At 46.6% G+C, this 19,565-nt stretch overlaps 1 protein-coding gene across 1 annotated transcript; it reads right to left on the bottom strand.

Moving 5' to 3' along the window:
- Positions 1 to 5,791: 5,791 nt before the first annotated feature.
- Positions 5,792 to 18,506, bottom strand: LOC136530864 (sugar transporter ERD6-like 7). Its single transcript, XM_066523576.1, has 12 exons — positions 18,130 to 18,506; positions 17,930 to 17,992; positions 8,717 to 8,776; positions 8,329 to 8,394; positions 8,168 to 8,243; positions 8,030 to 8,094; positions 7,496 to 7,587; positions 7,338 to 7,418; positions 6,985 to 7,181; positions 6,718 to 6,911; positions 6,038 to 6,091; positions 5,792 to 5,824 (listed from the first exon to the last, which is right to left on the bottom strand). The coding sequence occupies exons 1-8, from the start codon at positions 18,343 to 18,345 to the stop codon at positions 7,409 to 7,411; spliced, it is 648 nt and encodes a 215-aa protein (XP_066379673.1). The 5' UTR covers positions 18,346 to 18,506; the 3' UTR covers positions 5,792 to 5,824; positions 6,038 to 6,091; positions 6,718 to 6,911; positions 6,985 to 7,181; positions 7,338 to 7,408.
- Positions 18,507 to 19,565: the final 1,059 nt, after the last annotated feature.

The raw sequence follows: 19,565 nt of genomic DNA, 5'->3' as shown, positions 1-19,565 counted from the left end.
ACTGATCGACCACAGAAGATAAATTTTTCTAACCATATATTCAAGAATGTGGCATGTTCCCTCTGGTTAACTATCCCGGTCTTCTGGCATTCTTGAATGTATTCCGTCCAACCGCCGATGTTGCGGGTATTCACCCTATGTTCAGATTTTCTACCATAGATGGAGCCTTCATCGGCAGTTGAAATATCCAAGCCGGTGAGCATGTAGACATCGGCAAGTGTGGGAGTAGCTGGGCCATGTCCAAACATAAAAGTGTTTGTTGTGTCTGACCAGAAGTAAGCAGCTGCAATCATCATTGACTCATTCTTTTGCATATCGGCAATAGATAGCCTAATGCATTGGTCTAGCTTCCGTTCTGTCCAGTGTACTTGCATCGACCTATTGACCCTCAAGTACCAATCTTTCCACCCTTTGGTGGTTTTGGGCCAAGATCGGAATATATCTTTCCATAAATTCAGAGAGAAATTTTGGGCTCTAAAAGGAATTCTGTTAACCTCTGTATTAATCAGATCAGTTGGATCTGGGTTGCCCATTGGTCCTAGGCATTGGACATGCGGCTGATCAGTTGGAATAACTAATTTGTTGCATAGTTCCTAAGTTTAGAGGATCCGAAGAACAAAAGAAAAGAAAAAAAAATTACCAACTGTATGAACTCGTAAAGACCAGAGGAATCGAGGTAAAAGGTAACGGAAGTGGTACGAACCGCAGGGACGTCGAAGTTGATTGCCATTATCTTGAGGTAGATGGTGGCACGAGCCGGAGACTCGAGGTTGACGCTGGAGAAAAGTTCTTGTTGGTTGAGGTCGCGCAGTTGTTCGTCGGAGTCGCCGCCGGAAAGAGAGAATGTCAAAGATTAGAGTCTGAGGGTAGAAGACGAGCGTTCCGGAGAAATCTATTTATAAGCCGCTTGGAGTAGGGGTATTTTGGACTTATCTCTATGCCGCGCGCATGTAGGTCGAGGTGGTTCAGATGGATATGGTAACTGTTCGCACGATAATCAAGGGATTGTACAGATGATTTGATGGCAAGTAATCATGACTTGGAAGAGATATCAGTACAGGATATTTTAATTCTGAAAGTGGCGGCATTATTATATTAGGATCTTGCCGATGGATTATTGTTTCGGTATCTTAACCATAATCAAGGCAAGAGTGGTTGGCAATTGTGCGATATTTACTGAGGTGCGTGAATCAGGATTAGATTTGATTAGATTTGATAACAGATCAAGTTTTGGCTTGAAGGATGAGTTACGGTAATTGGGCGAAGGCCAACGTTATCTGGAGTAAATTTCAGAGCATTAATGGTTTTATACTCCGAAATTGGGGGGCATGTGTTGACACCGTTTTTTGCACGTGTCAAAATGATCAGAGTGGGCTAATCGGCAGAGGAAAGTTACTGTATACGCTGAGAGCCGATGAAGGAAGGCTTGAAGACTACTGCCGATGAAACAGAAAGTATGCCGATGAAAAGGAGGTCGGTGAGATTTCCATCGTAATTGAGGCAGACAGGGAAATAGATAGGAGTTGATTTCCTTTTCTATATTTGTTAGAGTATGATTCATGTAAGAGTCACGTGTTTCCTTAGATATGGACTTGGTGTCCTAGTTGTATTTGGTTATGTCTCTTTAGATCAGGGTATAAATATAGATTGAGGGGCAATGTAATAGATAATCAATTAATATCAAAACTAATTTTTACTCCTATTTGCATTTACTTACTTTTCGGCGACTTCGTCAATTTGCATATTTTTCCTTTTTTATGAGTTCTCATTGATTCGGCGAGTTGCATCGTTTCAGTGCAACATTCGGCGATTCTCGAGTTCCGCGTGAGTACCTCTTGGTCGTGACTTCCGGGCGTATCGCTGTTGTTAGGACCAAAATGCTCGTATCTTCATCCTTGTCGATTAACAGGTCAAATCGACTGGCACGCTTTGGATATCGATTCGGGTATTAGCCCTTTGTGTTTGCAGATCCACTTTTGCATCAACAAAACCCTAAATGATTTTAGATGTAAAAGTGATGAATACCAAAGTTGTTCAAATCATCAAGATCTACAACTTTTATTTTGGTCATCTTGTCATTTGACAAAATTTGAACCTTTCAAATTTGAAATTTTAAAAAACGACAAGTTCGAACCAAAATTTGAGACCCAAAATGATTTCAACATAAAAAGTGATGAATATCAAAGTTGTTCAACTCATTAATATCTACAACTTTTATTTTAGTCATCTTGTCATTTGACAAAATTTGAACCTTTCAAATTTGAAATTTTAAAAAACATCAAGTTCGAACCAAAATTTGAGATCCAAATTGATTTTAACATAAAAAGTGATGAATACAAAAGTTGTTCAACTCACGAATATATGCAACTTTTATTTTTGTTATTTCTTCATTTGATAAATTCTTAGCATACATTATTCACTAATCTTACGCATGTCTCATATAGTTTATAAAACCTTACGAGAGATATGTCACATTTGTGAACAATGTCATTATCACTTTGTCATATGAAGAAATGACCAATACAAAAGTTGTAGATCTTGATAAGTTATTCAACTTTGTTATTTATCACTTTTTCAGCTGATATCATTTGGGGTACCAAAATCTTATCTGAAGTTGCATTTTTTTAAAATTTAAAATTTAAATTGCTCAAACTTTTCATATGTATATATTGACAAAACCAACAAAATAAATTGATAGAGAATAATTTTAGAAAATTTTAGAAAAAAAATCATCAGATTTGGAGTTAGTATGAGGAAGAAAAACTAGTTACAAAGTTGACCCACAGATTAAAAAAAGAAATCACACTGTTCACTATGATCATGTAAGGATCATCTAGAACAGTGTGATTTCTTTTTTTAATCTGTGGGTAAACTTTTTAACTAGTTGTTCTTCCTCATGCTAACTTCAAATGTGATGGTTTTTTTTCCTACAAATTTCTAAAATCATGTTTCAGCATTTAAGTTTGATCAAACTTGGATGTGACAATGTTTTACACATTTTAAAATTTGAAATTTGAAATTTGACAAGTTCAAACCAAATTTTCAAACCCTAAATTATTTCAGATGTAAAAGTGATGAATACAAACGTTGTTCAACTCATCAAGATCTACAACGTTTATTTTGATCATCTTGTCATTTGACAAAATTTGATCCTTTCAAATTTGAAATTTTAAAAAATAACAAGTTCGAACCAAAATTTGAGATCTAAAATGATTTCAACATAAAAAGTGATGAATACCAAAGTTGTTCAACTCATTAATATCTACAACTTTTATTTTAGTCATCTTATCATTTGACAAAATTTGAACCTTTCAAATTTAAAAATTTGAAAAACGACAAATAGGCACAGCAGGGGCGGCCGGTGATTGAGCCTACAGATCAGCCCCAACTGTAGGAATGGAAGCTAAAACACCTTAGCTTTTCCGAATTAATTAACCAGCTATAAGAATGCTTTTACAAGGGATAATAATACCAACGTACCTCAGAAGAAGGTAGAGTGCTCCTCGCCAGTAGACTTTGCTTTCACCAATGGTCTCTGCCACACGGCCACGGCCTTCTGGAACAGACAACCTTGTGTCAGCAATGGCCTCTTCTACCACACGGCCTTCCGGAACAAACAACCTTTCCTCCCAGAGCCCGGTCATCGATGAATATACAAATGCTTGTAGTGGGTACGATGTCTGATGCTGATCGCGGAGGGAATGGAACAAGAACACCTCGTAATACGGTGACACGGTGGGATCGTACACGAGGCATTTGATTTGGCCGATTTGGCTTTGGTCTTGGCCTTGGTCGTCGGTGACTGCATCAGCGTCGGTCTTCCCCATCTGCGACTGCATCAGCGTTGGTCTTGGTCGCCGGGGCAGCCGTGCCCACCGCCGCGTCGCAGGGTTAGCGACGTAGTCATGGAAGCGCGAGGCGTCCGTGCAGAGCAGGAGGCCGTTGCAGTGATCCAAGACCTTAGAGAAACCATCTGGGATGAAATCCAGGTCGCCGGAGATGGAGGGCCGTCGTCCCGTCGTGGGGCGTGCCAAGAGCTCCGGAGAGTAGAGCGCGCAGTAGTGCATGAAGATGCCGCCCACGGAGCGCGGGAGGAGGTCCACGCGCAGCAGCCGGCCGGCGTCGACGAGGTCGCGTCACCCACGGCAGACGCACCGGGAGACGGCCAGGCTGCGCGGCGGGAGGCGGCGCAGGATGTCGGCGGTCAGGTCGTCCGGCAGCTCCCGTCCGATGCCATCTCCTCACCAGTCATCACCTTCCTGGATTCCTGCTCGACGGTAGGTCGTTGTCTAGTCGAATCGAATATATCTATCTATTGTCTAGTCGAATCGAATATATCTATCTATATGACGAAAATTTCAAATCGAAACCTGCACGGCCACACGATATATATGGACAAAACTTGCAGAGTGAGATTTGGAGACGGAGTCGAATCGTATTGGCTCCAGAGATTTCAACGGGTGGAGCTTGGACGCGATCAGGATTCAGGAGATTGCTAAGAAAAAAAGAAATTATCTTTGTTTTTGTGCTCTTTCATTTAGATAGTTGTTTCTATGTTTTACTGAAAAAAAAAAACAGGATTAGCAGAATGTATGGCGATGTTTTGGAGAAGGATAATGCTCATCATTCATGGTGAAAAAAAAATGCTCCTCTGTCCATCTCGACATGGACGAGAAAATCCTAAAACTCCTCCACAATCAGCAACTAACCAACTCAACTCAGCAAGAGGCCCTTTCACCCTTCATTTCTAGAACATATGAGTAGAGGTGGAACATGAGCCGTGCCTAGGCCTGACCAGATGTGACCTCGTGTGGGTCTGGCATGGCACAACCGAGAAGGTTTTCAACAAGCTGGTTGAACTTTTCACAGCAAAGGAACTGAGAGCTAAGTATTTTTGTGAAAAAAAACTCGTACCTGGAACAATCTCTGGACTAGAGGTTCGTCCCTGGGACTTAGAGAAAATGAAATAGTCCAAGATGAGCATATGTTGCAGACCATATCTATGTCCTAAACAGCATATCAAAGAGAGTGAAATACAGGAGAAATTTTACAAGAGGCAATATCATTCATCTGCCGTGTACATGAATTTACAAGAGGTGAATATTTACAGCAATTTTTTGAATGGATTTTTAGCTACTGAGCGAATGCTAGCCACTCATGTTTTTTTTTTAAAGTAAAGGCAGGAGCTCTGCCGCTCAATTAAGAAGGAAATAGAGTTTTATGTACAGGCACCCATGGTGCCAAAAAACCCGGTCATAGGACCAACTCGTGTGGCTTTGAGCAACGTTTGGATCTCTTCTAGTGTTCTTCCTTTAGTTTCTGGTACTTTGCCACGAACAGCACAGTGACCAAGCTCGCTGCAGAGAACAGAAAGAATGTACCTGCATACAGAAGCAGATAGCTTCGAATCAGATACTTCTAAGGCTAAATTATCAGCTATACTAAAAATGTTTCCTTTCGAAACATCTGTTATTAGTAAACTGGCCCTTGCACAGCCAATAACTGTCCTATTTCTCGCCTCACTCTCCAATTCTAACAATGGTAAAGAACTTTACCTGCGGGGTTTCAATCATGAGGAAGTTGAATGAGTATGAAATCGCAAAGGAACTGATCCAACTGGCCAGGGTTACGAACCCTCCGGCTATTGCTTTCATGTCGATCGAGAATATCTGTGACAGTAAGTCAGGAGATATCATGAGCCCCCTTTTACAGACCCCTAAACAAATGATCATTATTGAAGTAACTTCACAGGATACTTTCTTACCTCGGACATGATAACCCAAGGAACTGGGCCCATTCCAACTGAGTACGCCGCATAGTATACCTGTTTTAGGAAGCAGGATTACAATGTAATAAAATCTCCAAAAGTTCAGTGGTGTCATTGTCAGAAAGCATCCATTTCAAAATGTATTGGGTTGATCTCAATCAGCTTTCAAGAGACTAATAACAAATTTAGCTTATAGTCATGGCACATGTAAACACATTTACATTTAAAATTACACGATTGTAGGAATTTCAATTATTGCAATTTCTATACCAGTATGCCACAAAGAGCCAAAGTAGGAACCAGCTTTGTGCACAGTCCCTGTGCCTGTAAAATCATGGAACAGTGAGAAAAACAAAAATGAGGATCAGTAAATACTCATTTTAATACATTACTTTCAGACAGAGATACATTGATATGCCATAGAATTCAACAAAAAAAACTATATACTTCAGATTTTTGAATCATCTGGTTATGTTGATTCGGTCAGTTCCATTTTGTTGATGTTTCCAGACTTCCATCTGGTTATTCAGTGGAACCCCACACATGTTAGAGTGTACTTGTACCATTTATCTCATCATCATCAGATATAAGATGCATAAAATCTGAGGCTCCAGTTGGATTTCGGAAAAAAGTTTACTAATCCCCGAGGAAACCACTTCCTAGGAATTCCTCCTTTATTGACAGGGCTTCAGCGATTCGAAATGTCCAACATTCACAACTGCAGCTACTTTATAGTTTGCGAGCAGACACTAGTACTCTCAGATAACTAAAATTGACAAAAGGAATCAAAATCAATTCAGTCGAATGAAACAATAGGCAGAGCCAAACTAGATCATGTTTTAAAAGTTCAGTATTTAATCATATTTTTTCATAAATATTAATACCATTTGATTGTTAAGCTCAGACATTAAACTATACTGTAAATTCACGCGCTAAAATGCTCATGTTACCTTAAAATAGAATGATAGTCCAGTAAGAAAGCAGCCAAGAAATGTTCCAGATGAAGAGACCTGAAAACCAAAGACACATAGAACACTGCTTTTCTTTTCTGTACATCAACTCAGATTTAGAGTGTTCATACCAAAAGAAGGGCTCTTCTTCCACTCCTATCCATCAGAAGGGCCCCAAAGAATGTGATTGGAATCTGAAAAAAAAAACAATTATAGAAAAATCCTATGACAAGTAGCTTTTATTGAAAAAAATGGCTAAACCTGAACCTGAATAATGCCAATCAAGGTGGTCCCAAGTTTTCCAGAAAACCCTGAAGTTTTTAGAAAGAGCTGTAGATACCTCGTTTTTTAAGAGGACAAAAATTATCTAGCTTGGGTACCCGCAGAGGAAAATATATAGCTTGTATAGAAACCTAAGCATTTATTCCTCCCAGTTGCTGAAAAATCATCAAGCCAACACCCACCTGAATATCAAAGTTACAGAATTAGTTCTGAACTTCTTTCGTACTTCTTCAGAAAACAATAACTGGCGGACTGGCACCATTAATTTCTGAATTTTTGTTATCTTACAAGAAAACAATAAGGTATAAGAAAATAAATTAAGTGGATAAAATTCTTACCGTGACTGCATACATATTTTTGCTCTGAAATAAATCTTGAATCCTGGTCTTAGGCAATCAGCGAATTGATTCTATATAATCCTGGATAGAATGTTTAGTTTGAATATCTTATGATCTACATTGTTTGATAAATGGAAGTTATGTTCGGAATAAATAACTTTGATCTCAGTAGCCTCTTCAGAAATGTCAGAGTCTTCCCCCCTAAACTCCTGTAATGAAGCATGGAATTCTCTCTCTTCCCTATGTTGGCCTGTCATATTATCAAACTGAGTTTTAGAAGGAAGTGTAAAATTAGAAGTTATAATTTTAGTCAAGGTTTTCTGTGCACAAAAGAGGTTATATTTCATATTTTCATCACTATTATCTTGATATAGATAACCATGTGTGGAAATGAGAAATAAGTCATGAATGTAACATAATGTTGTTGTTGTAAGGTAAAATCAAGGAGTGCAGAATGTGTAATTCATATATCCTATGAAACAAAACGGTTTAGAATAATCATCCGTCACAACAATATATGAAATTATTTTCCTATAACAACAAATCAAATGGAAAAAATATTTCCTCTAACAATATATGAAAAATGAAGAGCAACAGAAAATGGTGTTATTTTCCTCTAACAATATATGAAATTATTAAAAAAATACTTCACAACACAACCATGTTACATGCAGAGTCAGTTACCATCTCACCAGCCACCTTGGAGACTCTGGAATGAAGAAAAGCCCCACAAGTAGGACAGCACAAGGTACTAATCCTGCATGAAATGCTACATTAGTTTCTCTTGATGCTTGATTTATCAACATACATGTAAATATATTAGTGATTACCTACTAGAACCAAAGAGCGCCATGAAACAAGTGCTCCAATAATGTAAGCAGCTGAACACCCTGAACAGATGAATAACTGCATATTCAAAAGAGCCCATATTAATTATTAAGATTCACTACACAAAAATAATAAGAGGCACTTCAGCTCCAATTTCTCTGACCTGGTTTGAGGTTGCAAGGCCTCCTCGGATACCCTTTGGTGCTATTTCAGATATAAACACAAGCACCTGTGTTATTATAACCCCAGGAGTTGTTAGTGCATAGAGTGTGATGTTGATAAATAAAACTTTTTTAAGAATGTTTGAGGCTGGGACATGTTTCCATTGCTTAAACAAAAGGTTTAGAAACATAAGAATGAAGATTTTAGGTACATATTGAGAACTATAGATGTTCACCACATAGGAAAGAACTCCAGTACAATATCCCAGCAAAACTCTTCCAGCATAGAGCACCATAGCATCTTTCATGTCATTAGAGGAAGGCCAGTATTACAGCTACAAAATGGCAGTCGGCAGATGAAGCAAGAAAATAGCTGACGGAGGAGCATACCTTGGCAAAATATACAGTAAGCCAGCCAAAAATGCCTACAACTGCTGCAAATCGCATGGTCTGTGAAAAATGCAAATGGAAGAAATGTCGTGAAGATGAATAAGGGTAACCATTTTATTTATCAATTGCTGCAGTTGAATTACTCAACCATTTTTGCCGTGTTCGCTTCTCTTATAATCCGTCTTTTTTAGCTTGTTTTTTCAGCCAGAACAGTGTTTTTCTCTCACAACAAATCAGCCGGAACAGTGTTTCGGCTTGTTTTTTCTGCGAAGCGAACGGGGCCTGTGTCCAAGAATGTCTGCCAGACGGCAGCTAGTCACAGCACCAATCATTTTTTTTACCGCAAAAGACTGTGGGGGAGTTCCCCACAGTGATAGATTTTGTATTTACTAAAAGGTAGAACGTACTTACAAACAGGGATTAACTAAAAGCATCCAGCCAAACACAAAAGGATGACCGCAGGTCATCCTTGAAACTAACAGACTGCAAGAAACATTGATTTTTAAAGTTTGCCAACCAGGTCGATGTAGTTGGATCACGCCTCTGAAAAACCTTGTCATTGCGCATCTTCCACAACTCCCATGCTGCTATCAGGGCTGCCTCCGTGAAGAAAGGAACATTGTGAACCTGTCCTGCCTGTACCAATCTATCTGAAAGTTGCAGCGTGTCATTCCAGTCAAAATGGATGATTGCCCAACATTCCTTCGCGAAGGGGCAGTCGAAGAATAAGTGATCAATGGTCTCCTCTTCACCACGGTTGCACATGACACAGATGTTATCATCCTGTATGTTCAGATGTCGTCTCTGGAGCATAGACTTGGTATTCAAACGGTCCACCAGGACAAGCCACGCAAAGAATTTCACACGCGGAGTGCATCTAGATTTCCAGATGGCTTTGAAGATTGGATGTGCTTCCATGGTACTGAAGACATTAGAGTAGAAACGCCGTGAAGTATACACATTGCCCCAGGTGGGCAGCCAGCAATCCTTGGCATCAGCATCGTATGGCAGGTTCTGTAGTTGCAGTTGCAGGACTTCATATTCCTCAAAAGCTTGCTGCGAGAGTGGGAGGAAGAAAAGTTCATCCAGGTCTGTTGCTTGAATGACCTCCAGCACTGAGGCATTCTCATTACTTGCAAAGGATGCTAACCTTGGAAACTCTTGGGATAGAACGGCATCAGACCACATATCATCCCAGAAACAGACTGTCGAACCATCCCCAATCTCACACTTGGCAATGCCTCGGAAGATGATGCTGAGACGAAGAACATCCTTCCACCAGAAGGAGCCAAATTCCCTAGATGCATGGGGTACTTTGGTGGTATAATATTTGCTCCACACAAGGTGCACCCATGGGGTGTCAACTTTGTTATAGAATTTGAAGTGATGTTTGAGTAATAGCGCATCATTTTGCAATCTGAGGTTAAGAACTCCCAGTCCCCCTTTCTCCTTGGGCTGCATAACAACTTCCCATGCAACTAAATTCCCCCCTTTCTTTTGGGCATCATTACCTCTCCAAAGGCATTGCTTTCGTGCTCTGTCGATGTTGTCAATGACCCCTTTTGGTAGCTTGATGGTACACATAGCATATGTGGTGATGGGGGTTATAGCCGAGTTAACCATTTCCAAGCGACCCGAGTAAGAAAGCCATGTGGAGCACACAGAGAGCCTCCTCTCTATTCTGTCCATCATCGGGGTGAAGTCCTCAATGTGTGGCTTGGTCGTGCCCATGGGCAAACCCAAATACGTGAATGGCATAGAACCAATATCACAGCCCAATGTGTTTGCCAGATGGGTCATCTTCTCCTCATTGACGTTGATGGAGTACATGTGATTTACTGTAGTTAACTTTAAGCCCGGTTGACTCCGAAAAGCTGTGAAAGCCTTAAGAAAGATCAGCTGGCTAGCATCGGCTTGCAACATCATCAGCGTATCATCAGCGTACTGAACTATTGGAAAATCCCCAGTTGGTTGTGGAATTGGAACTCTGAGCAAATTCATAGCAGCAGCCCGATTGATTAAAATCTGCAGAAGTTTAGCCGCTATAACAAAGAGGAGGGGCGACAAAGGATCGCCTTGACGGACCCCTCTCTTGCACTTGAAAAAATTTCCTGGGACGCCATTGAGTAGGACAGCAGATGAACCTGAAGAAAATATGGCTTGAGCCCAATCCAACCATCTCTGTGGGAACCCCATGTGAGCCATAACTTGCACAATAGCTAAATGTTCCACTGTATCAAACGCTTTCTCGAAATCTAATTTTAGGATGATGATCTCTCTTTTCGACTGATGGCACTGGTGAATGTACTCATAACTCCATGCTAAGCAGTCTTGAATCGTGAGAGAGCGAATGAAACCATATTGATTTTGATGAACAACTCTCAAGATGACAGCTTGCAATCTGTCAGCTAGAATCTTGGTGATGACCTTGAGCGAGATGTTCATTAGGGAGATGGGGCGAAAATCATTTACTGTCTCTGGACTATCCTTTTTAGGAACCAGGGTGATATAAGAAGTGTTGATGCATCCAAGATTAATCTGACCCGAGAAGAACTTTGAGCAAAGGGAGTAAAAATCACCTTTGATAAATTGCCAACACTTTTTTAGGAAACGGCCATTAAAACCATCAGGGCCTGGAGCCTTGTCAGCCGGCATACGCTTCACCACCAAATCCACCTCCTCGTGCAGAATTGGGGCAGCAAGAGAATCTAGGTCGTTCACTGGCGTGACAAGGCTAGAGAGGTCAAAAAACATAGTAGGTGATGACGTGGTACCCATGCGATTTCTGAAGGAGTTCCAGAGAAGGCCTGCCTTCCCTTCATGGTCGTGGATCCAAATGCCTTGGTCATTCATGATCTGCGCAATGGAATTTCTTCTATAAGAAATAGTAGCCATGCCATGGAAGAATTTTGTACACTCATCGCCCAACTTTATTCTATTGACTGTGTAACGATTCCTCCAGTAGAGATTCTTGTATCGCAACCAAATTTGAAGTTGTTTCTTGACAACAGCCCGTAGGTTTGCTTCTGCATTAAAAAGGCCTCTTATATCCTCCAAAGCATCTAGAAAACCAATGACTTGGTTGCAGATTCTGATGAGCATTCTTAGATTTGATAAATGCTTGCTCCAGTTCTTCAGTCTGGCTCTTAGGGCCTTGAATTTGGAAGAGATGGTGTTAGAATTATTTGCTCCTTTACTGTAATCTCCTAGCTAACTGTGCAGGCGCCTGCTATACTGGCCCTTTCACACTGCTGGCCCCTTGGGCCATCCCCTCTCTCTCCTATATAAGTGTAATCTCTTCTGTAATCTATTATCAAGGAATATACAAAGCCTAATGGCCTTTGTCTAATATGGTATCAGTCTAATCGTATCCCCTGCTTCCGCTACTCTCTGCCGCCGCCCAGCCCCGACCCGCGTGCGCGCCTCTCCGGCCGCCGCGCTCTGGCTGCTGCGCCCGCCCCAACGGCCGTCGCGCGCCCTCCTCCGGCCGCCGCGCGTACCCCACCGGTTCCCGTACCCATGGCTGCTCTTTCCTCCGGCGGCGATTCCGGCTCCGGCGCCTCGGCTGCCGCCACCGCGACCAAGCTCCGCGACGAGGCGCTCGCCGCCGCCAAGGCTCTGGAAGTTGAGGCCGCCTCCCTGCGCGACTCCAACCAGGCGCGCAGCGCCCAACTCAAGGAGGAGGCGGACCACCTCAAGTCCGCCGCCGCTGCCCAGGAGCGGGTCCGCGCTGCTGCCGCCGCTCTCGACTTGGAGCGCGAGCAGGCTGACCTGCTGGAACAGCAGGCCGCGGCCCTCCGCGCGCGGCTCCACCCCGAGCATCACCGCGACGACGACTCGGAGGGCGACGCCGACTCCATCGCCACGGAGACTGCTGCTGTCGCCCATCTTCATAGCCAGGCGGCCGCTGTGCAGAACATCAAGAACCTCATTCCTATTGTTCTTGATCTGCAAGCCTCAAACTACTCCAAATGGCGCGGTTTCATCCTGCTCATCCTCGGCCGGTTTGCCCTGAAGGACCACGTCCTCAGCGACGCCATCCACCTCCACGATGCGGCATGGTCCCGCATGGACTGTGTTGTCGTCTCATGGATCTTCAACACCATCGCCCCTGACCTTCTCGACGTCGTCCACGAGCGTGACGGCATCACTGCTCGGGCGGCGTGGCTAGGCCTCGAGCAGCAATTCTTCAACAACCGTGAATCACGCGCCATGCTCCTCGACGCCAAGTTCCGCACTCTCTGCCAGGGTGCTCTATTTGTGGATGAATACTGTCGCAAGATGAAGCACATGGCGGACGCGCTCGCTGACCTTGGCGAACCCGTCCTGGACCGGACCCTGGTGTTGAATGTGCTGCGCGGCCTCAACGAACGATTCCAGTTCATGTCGCAGCTCGTCACGCGGCAGAAGCCCTTCCCATCTTTCGCCGACGTCCGTGCTGACCTGAGGCTGGCCGAACTCAACATGGCGTCACCTTCAGCTCCGCCCTCGGCCCTCGTCACCGCGCCGTCCAGCAAGCCGCCTGCTCCGTCCCCTGCTCCTCAGCGCCCTCCACAGCCTGTTGGGGGACAGTAGCTCGGCCACACCCCTTCCCCTTCACGCCATCCTCCGGCTGCTGGGGGCCAGCAGTCCGGCAACGACAATAACCGCGGACGACGTCGCCGCGGTGGACGCGGCCACGGCGGCGCCCAAGCCGGCACTCAAGCCAGCCCACCAAATGGCCAACAGTGGCCATCCTTCTTCAACCCATGGACCGGGTCCAACCCAGGCGGCTCTCGCGGTCCACCGCCCCAGCAAGCTCTCATGGCCGGGGTGCCCCCGGGTTACTTCGCTCCTCCGCCGGTCCCCGGGGCATACTACCAGGCGCCCCAGCAGGCGCCCACCTTGCCGTCGCCCTAGACTACTGAGGGTCTCGCCAACGCTTTCAGCACCATCACCCTCACTCCGCCGTCAAGCACCTCGGATTGGGTCTTCGACTCGGGTGCTTCCTCTCACATAGCCGGAACTCCTGGTATGGTCACCATGTCACCAACCTCCTCCTTTCCTTCTTCAATTGTTGTGGGAAATGGCGCCACTCTTCCGGTTGTTGGCACCGGCTACTCAACCCTCCCTGGCCCATTTCGCCTCAACAATGTTCTCATTGCCCCTGACATTATTAGAAATCTCTTGTCAATTCGGAAATTCACCACTGATAATCTTGTTTCTGTCGAGTTTGACCCTCTTGGTGTTTCTGTGAAGGATCTTCGTACCAGGAACCTCCTCCTTCGCTGTGACAGCTCGGGACCCCTTTACACCTTGCAGCTCCCGACATCACCATCCGGTTCCTGCGCTCTCGTGGCCACTCCCTCCTCCACTACTTGGCATTATCGGCTCGGTCATCCCGAGAAGGCTACTCTTCAGACTCTTGCCAAGTCGTCCTCCATCATCTGCAGCAAGCCCGACGATGACACTCTCTGCCATGCTTGCCAGCTTGGGCGTCATGTCCGCTTGCCTTTTAACAATTCCTTGTCTCGTGCAACTAAAAATTTCAACTTGATACATTGTGATTTGTGGACTTCCCCAATCATCAGTGTATCCGGTTTCAAATATTATCTAGTCATTATTGATGATTGCTCGCATTTTGTTTGGACTTTCCCTCTTAAACTAAAGTCTGACACCTTTAATGCTCTCTCCAATTTTTTCGCCTATGTGCTCACTCAGTTTGGTTGCACCATCAAGACCGTGCAGTGTGACAACGGGCGTGAGTTTGACAACTCCGCGTCGCGCGCTTTCTTTTCTGCCAAAGGTGTCACCCTTCGCATGTCATGCCCCTACACCTCGCAGCAAAATGGCAAAGCCGAGCGCATGCTTCGCACCGTCAACAACGTCACCCGCACCTTGCTCTTCCAAGCATCCATGCCCCCCTCTTACTGGGCTGATGCCCTTGCCACCGCCACTCTCCTCATCAATCGCCTCCCAACCAAGACCCTGAACATGAGCACTCCCTTCTTTGCCCTCCATGGCACTCTCCCCTCCTACCATGACCTTCGAGCTTTCGGGTGCACCTGCTACCCCAACCTCACCGCCACCACTCCTCACAAGCTCGCTCCACGATCTTCCTTGTGCGTCTTCCTTGGCTATTCTCCTGACCACAAGGGGTATAGGTGCCTTGACCTCGCCACAAACCGCGTCAACGTCTCACGCCACGTTGTCTTCGACGAGACAACGCTCCCTTTCTCCCTCCGTCGACCTTCGCCACCCACACACGAGCTTGATTTTCTAACTAACGACGATTCGTCGTCAGTTTTACTTCCACTTGTAGGTACACCGTGGGCTGCTGGCCCTCTGCACACCCGTGTGCTCTCCCAGCCGGTGCCCACCTTGGGCGCACCGGCCCTCCGGCAGCCTCCGCCGGGCTTCGTGCCCCGGCCGCCGGGCTCCTCTCCAGCTCGACCTGTACAGGCGCCCATGGCGCCCTCTGGACAGGCGCCCACTTCGTCGGCGCCCATGGCGCCCTCTGCTCCGGTGCCCACTGGTCCTTCTGTACAGGCACCCGTGGTGGCACCCCCTGTACAACTACCTCCGGCGTCCTCCTTCAACAAACCACCGGTCATTCATGTCTACACCCGGCGTCCACCCGCCCCCAGCTCGCCACCTGCGTCCCCTGTTGGACCACCTCCTCGACGCTCCAACATGATTCCTTCACCGCCGCGCTTCGTCAAGGGTGACCCTCCTCTTCCAACAGGAGCTGTCCCCATCCCGCCAGTCGCCAACACTCATGGCATGGCGACCCGCGGGAAGTCCGGTTACCGACAACCGCGCCTCGCGCTGCACACTGAGGCTCTGTCACCTCTACCACGCTCCTGTCGTGACGCCCTCGCCGACCCACACTGGCGTCGGGCCATGGAAGAGGAGTATGCTGCCCTACAGGACAACAACACTTGGGATCTCGTTCCCCGTCCTGCCAAGGCAAATGTGGTCACCGGCAAATGGATCTTCAAGCATAAGTTTCATGCCGATGGTTCCCTGGACAGATATAAGGCTCGCTGGGTGCTTCGCGGGTTCACCCAACGTCCCGGCGTTGATTACGACGAGACATTCAGCCCCGTCGTCAAGCCTGCTACCGTCCGGACTGTCCTCACCTTGGCTCACTCCCGGGATTGGCCGATTCATCAACTTGATGTGAAAAACGCCTTCCTCCACGGGACCCTGTCAGAAACAGTCTACTGCTCACAACCCACTGGTTTTGGTGATCCTGCACTTCCTGGTCATGTATGCAAGCTCAACAGATCCCTCTATAGACTAAAACAGGCTCCACGGGCATGGTACAGCCGGTTTGCCTCCTTCCTGCTTTCTTTGGGTTTCAGTGAAGCAAAGTCCGATACATCCCTCGTCATACTTCGCCGTGGCACCGAGACAGTCTACTTGCTTCTCTATGTCGACGACATCGTCCTCACTGCCTCCTCCGAGCAGCTCCTGCATCGCCTGATTGCAGCACTCAAGAACGAGTTTGCCATGAAGGACCTTGGCCCCCTTCATCATTTCCTCGGTGTGGCAGTTCAGCGCCACAAGGATCACCTCACTCTGTCACAGCGTCAGTACATCCTGGACATTCTTGCTCGCCATGGGATGAGCGACTGCAAGCCTTGCTCCACTCCTGTCGACACCTGTGCCAAAGTTCCTACAGATGCCGGTCTTCCTGTTGCGATCCCACTGCCTACCGCAGCCTTGCAGGTGCACTCCAGTACCTGACATTTACTCGACCCGACATTGCGTATGCTGTCCAGCAAATCTGCCTTCACATGCATGATCCCCAGGAAGTTCACCTTGTGGCTGCCAAGCGGATCCTTCGGTACCTTCAGGGCACCCTCAGCTTCGGTCTGATTATTCCTCGGTCTACTCCAACACAACTTGTTGTGTATACTGATGCGGATTGGGCCGGCTGCCCTGACACTCGACGCTCCACCTCCGGCTATGTGGTCTTCCTCGGGGGCAGTCTCATCTCCTGGTCCTCCAAGCGGCAGCCCACTGTCTCTCGGTCGAGTGCCGAGGCTGAGTATCGGGCTGCTGCCAACGGCGTTGCCGAAGCATCCTGGCTGCAGCAACTTCTACAGGAGCTGCACCACCCTTTACAGACTGCCTCCCTCGTCTACTGCGACAACGTCAGCGCCGTCTACCTCTCCTCCAACCCCATTCAGCATCAGCGCACCAAGCACGTGGAAATCGACCTCCACTTCGTCCGAGAACGCGTTGCTATTGGTGCTGTTCGTGTGCTTCACGTTCCCACCACCTCACAGTTCGCAGATGTCTTCACCAAAGGGCTTCCGTCTTCTGTGTTCATGGATTTTCGCTCCAATCTGAACGTTCGCTCCACCGACGTTCCAACTGCGGGGGGGTGTTAGAATTATTTGCTCCTTTACTGTAATCTCCTAGCTAACTGTGCAGGCGCCTGCTATACTGGCCCTTTCACACTGCTGGCCCCTTGGGCCATCCCCTCTCTCCTATATAAGTGTAATCTCTTCTGTAATCTATTATCAAGGAATATACAAAGCCTAATGGCCTTTGTTGGCCTTCGTCTAATAGATGGTACGAGCAGCATCACTGTTAGCTGGCGTAGAGGTCCACGAGTCATATACTGTGTCTAGGAAATCATCTTGCTCTGCCCAGAAATTCTCAAAACGGAATAGATTAGCTCTAGGAATTTTTGTGCTAATCACCACCTTGCATGGAATATGATCCGAAGTGATCTTTGCTAAAGGGAGGACCTCTGTGTTGGGGAAGTCAATGGTCCAGTTTGTGGACGTCAAATTGCTCCAATTGTCAAGACAGATCCAAAGACACCATACTACAAGGACATGAATCAAAAAGATTTCCTGTCGAAATCAACAGGGGCCTTCTGTACAACATTACATTTTGTAAACTAAGAATTGAATGTGGAGACAGAAAAAGCAAGATCGAAGGGTGAAATCAGTAGCCTGGGTACATTTTAGATCATGGTATCTAGCTATCTACTTGACCAACTAAACTTTCACGAAACAGTCACAGTTAATTCATATTCTGCTTTGATCAAATAAAATGCTTTTTTGCTGCTCTGCATCTAGCCTGCTACCACCTACCATTAGTTGACACAAAAGTTAATTTGATCCGCAGCAAAAAGAGATAAGATAATTAGTACCCATGCACTAGAAGAATAATTTGTATATGTATATACTCCAATGTCAAGTGCCAACCAACCTCGGAGTTGGACAATCCAATGTCTCTCACAATTCCAGCTTGAGCCGGCGCAGAATACCCCACCTGCATACCAGTGCTCTATATTTGAATCGAATCAAGAGCATGCTTCCTGGATTTTCTTTACGACCGAAGGATTATTTTTTTTCTGGATTTTTATAAAGAAAATGAAGTATATGCTTATAAAAACATAGTCCTCACACAGGTGCCGAACTCGAAGTCGCACACGACCACCGCGGTGGCGAGGAAGACCATCCACAGCGACCCTTGCCCCTTGCTGCCCCTGTACGGCGCCTTCCCAGCCGCCGCCCCTGCCCCCGACGCCGCAATGGCTCCGCACGCGCCATTGGCTCCCGGAGGCACTGCTGCTGGCAGGCACCGCGGGACCAGCAGCGGCAGCTGCTGCGCGCCGCGGCCATCGTGCCGTGTGGCGGTCGGCCGCTGCCAACGCCTGCGGTGGCGGAAAGAGATGGAAGGGGCGGCGTTGCAGTGGAGCAGCAGTGGCGATGCTGCGGTGGATGAAGGGAGCGTTGCAGGCACACCTGGCGGAGCAGAGAGGGTGTGGCCGTGTGGCCGTGTGAGGAGTAGCTGTGTCAGGTGCCCTCTTAGCTTGAATTTAGGTGCCAATTTTCCCCTTAGCTTGAATTTAGGTGCCAATTTTCCCTTTATAATGAAAAAAGACGTAGTTCTTTCTAGGTAGATGCAAATTCGCAATCAACTGCAAGTAATCAGCCTGTTCGGCTGGCTGGGCTGGATCGTGGATTATTTATTGCTGGCTAGTTTGTCTGGTTTGGTGTGAGAGAAAAATATTGTTCCAGCTTATAATCCACGATCGTATACGATTGTTTACGGCCTGCCGAACAGGCTAAATATCGGGCTGGCCGAGAACCAAGCGTAGCTCGGGTGGGGGCCCGGTGGTTGGGACCTTGCCGGCCGGAGTTCGAGCCCCTGTGGCTGCGAATTTCCGGTATCTCACCAGGTTTGCTCCCAATAAATTTCATTGCCTCTCACGTGTGGAGTCACAGAAAGAATGCGACGCGCCCGTCGCCTACGGTGTCATGGTTGGATCCGGTGATCTCACAAAGGACGAGCCGTGGGATCGATGGCCAGTGTACATACCCTTAGCCTTGTTAGCTAGTTTAGGGTTAGGGTTCTTCGTTTCGTTAACGGCGGCGTGAAGATTAGTAGGTCCAGGTGGTGCTTGCTGGGTGGAGGCGTCACTGCATCCATGGAATAAGCTTCTCCAGCTCCTCCGTCTCGATGGTGCATGCTCCGGTGCCAGCGAAGAGCTGTAGAGGTATGAGCTCGCCGGATTTGGGGACCTAGCTGCTCCAGATCTCGTCGGGTTCTCTTCTTATCCCTCCTTCGTCTCGTCGTCATTTGCACCGATGCTGGCTTCTCCGGCGAGAGCCTTGGAAGGCAATGTGCCGAGAAATCGGATTAGCTTTCTCACCTGTTCTGGTGGTTTAGTTCCCCTTTGGGTTGTGTCGTCGTCCAGTGAGCTGGGGTTGCTGGCGGTTCTTGAGGCGCCAGATTCCTTGTCTCCTAGCGAGCCAAGGCGTTCAGCGACTATAGAGCGTGTCGATGTGTTCGGTGTGCTGCTCTTGGTGGCAACAAAAATTTGTGATGTTTGTTCGCC

This window comes from Miscanthus floridulus, chromosome 2 (genome assembly GCF_019320115.1).
Source record: "Miscanthus floridulus cultivar M001 chromosome 2, ASM1932011v1, whole genome shotgun sequence".
In the NCBI taxonomy this organism is placed as follows: Eukaryota; Viridiplantae; Streptophyta; class Magnoliopsida; order Poales; family Poaceae; genus Miscanthus; species Miscanthus floridulus.
This window is presented reverse-complemented; position numbering and strand designations above follow the sequence as displayed.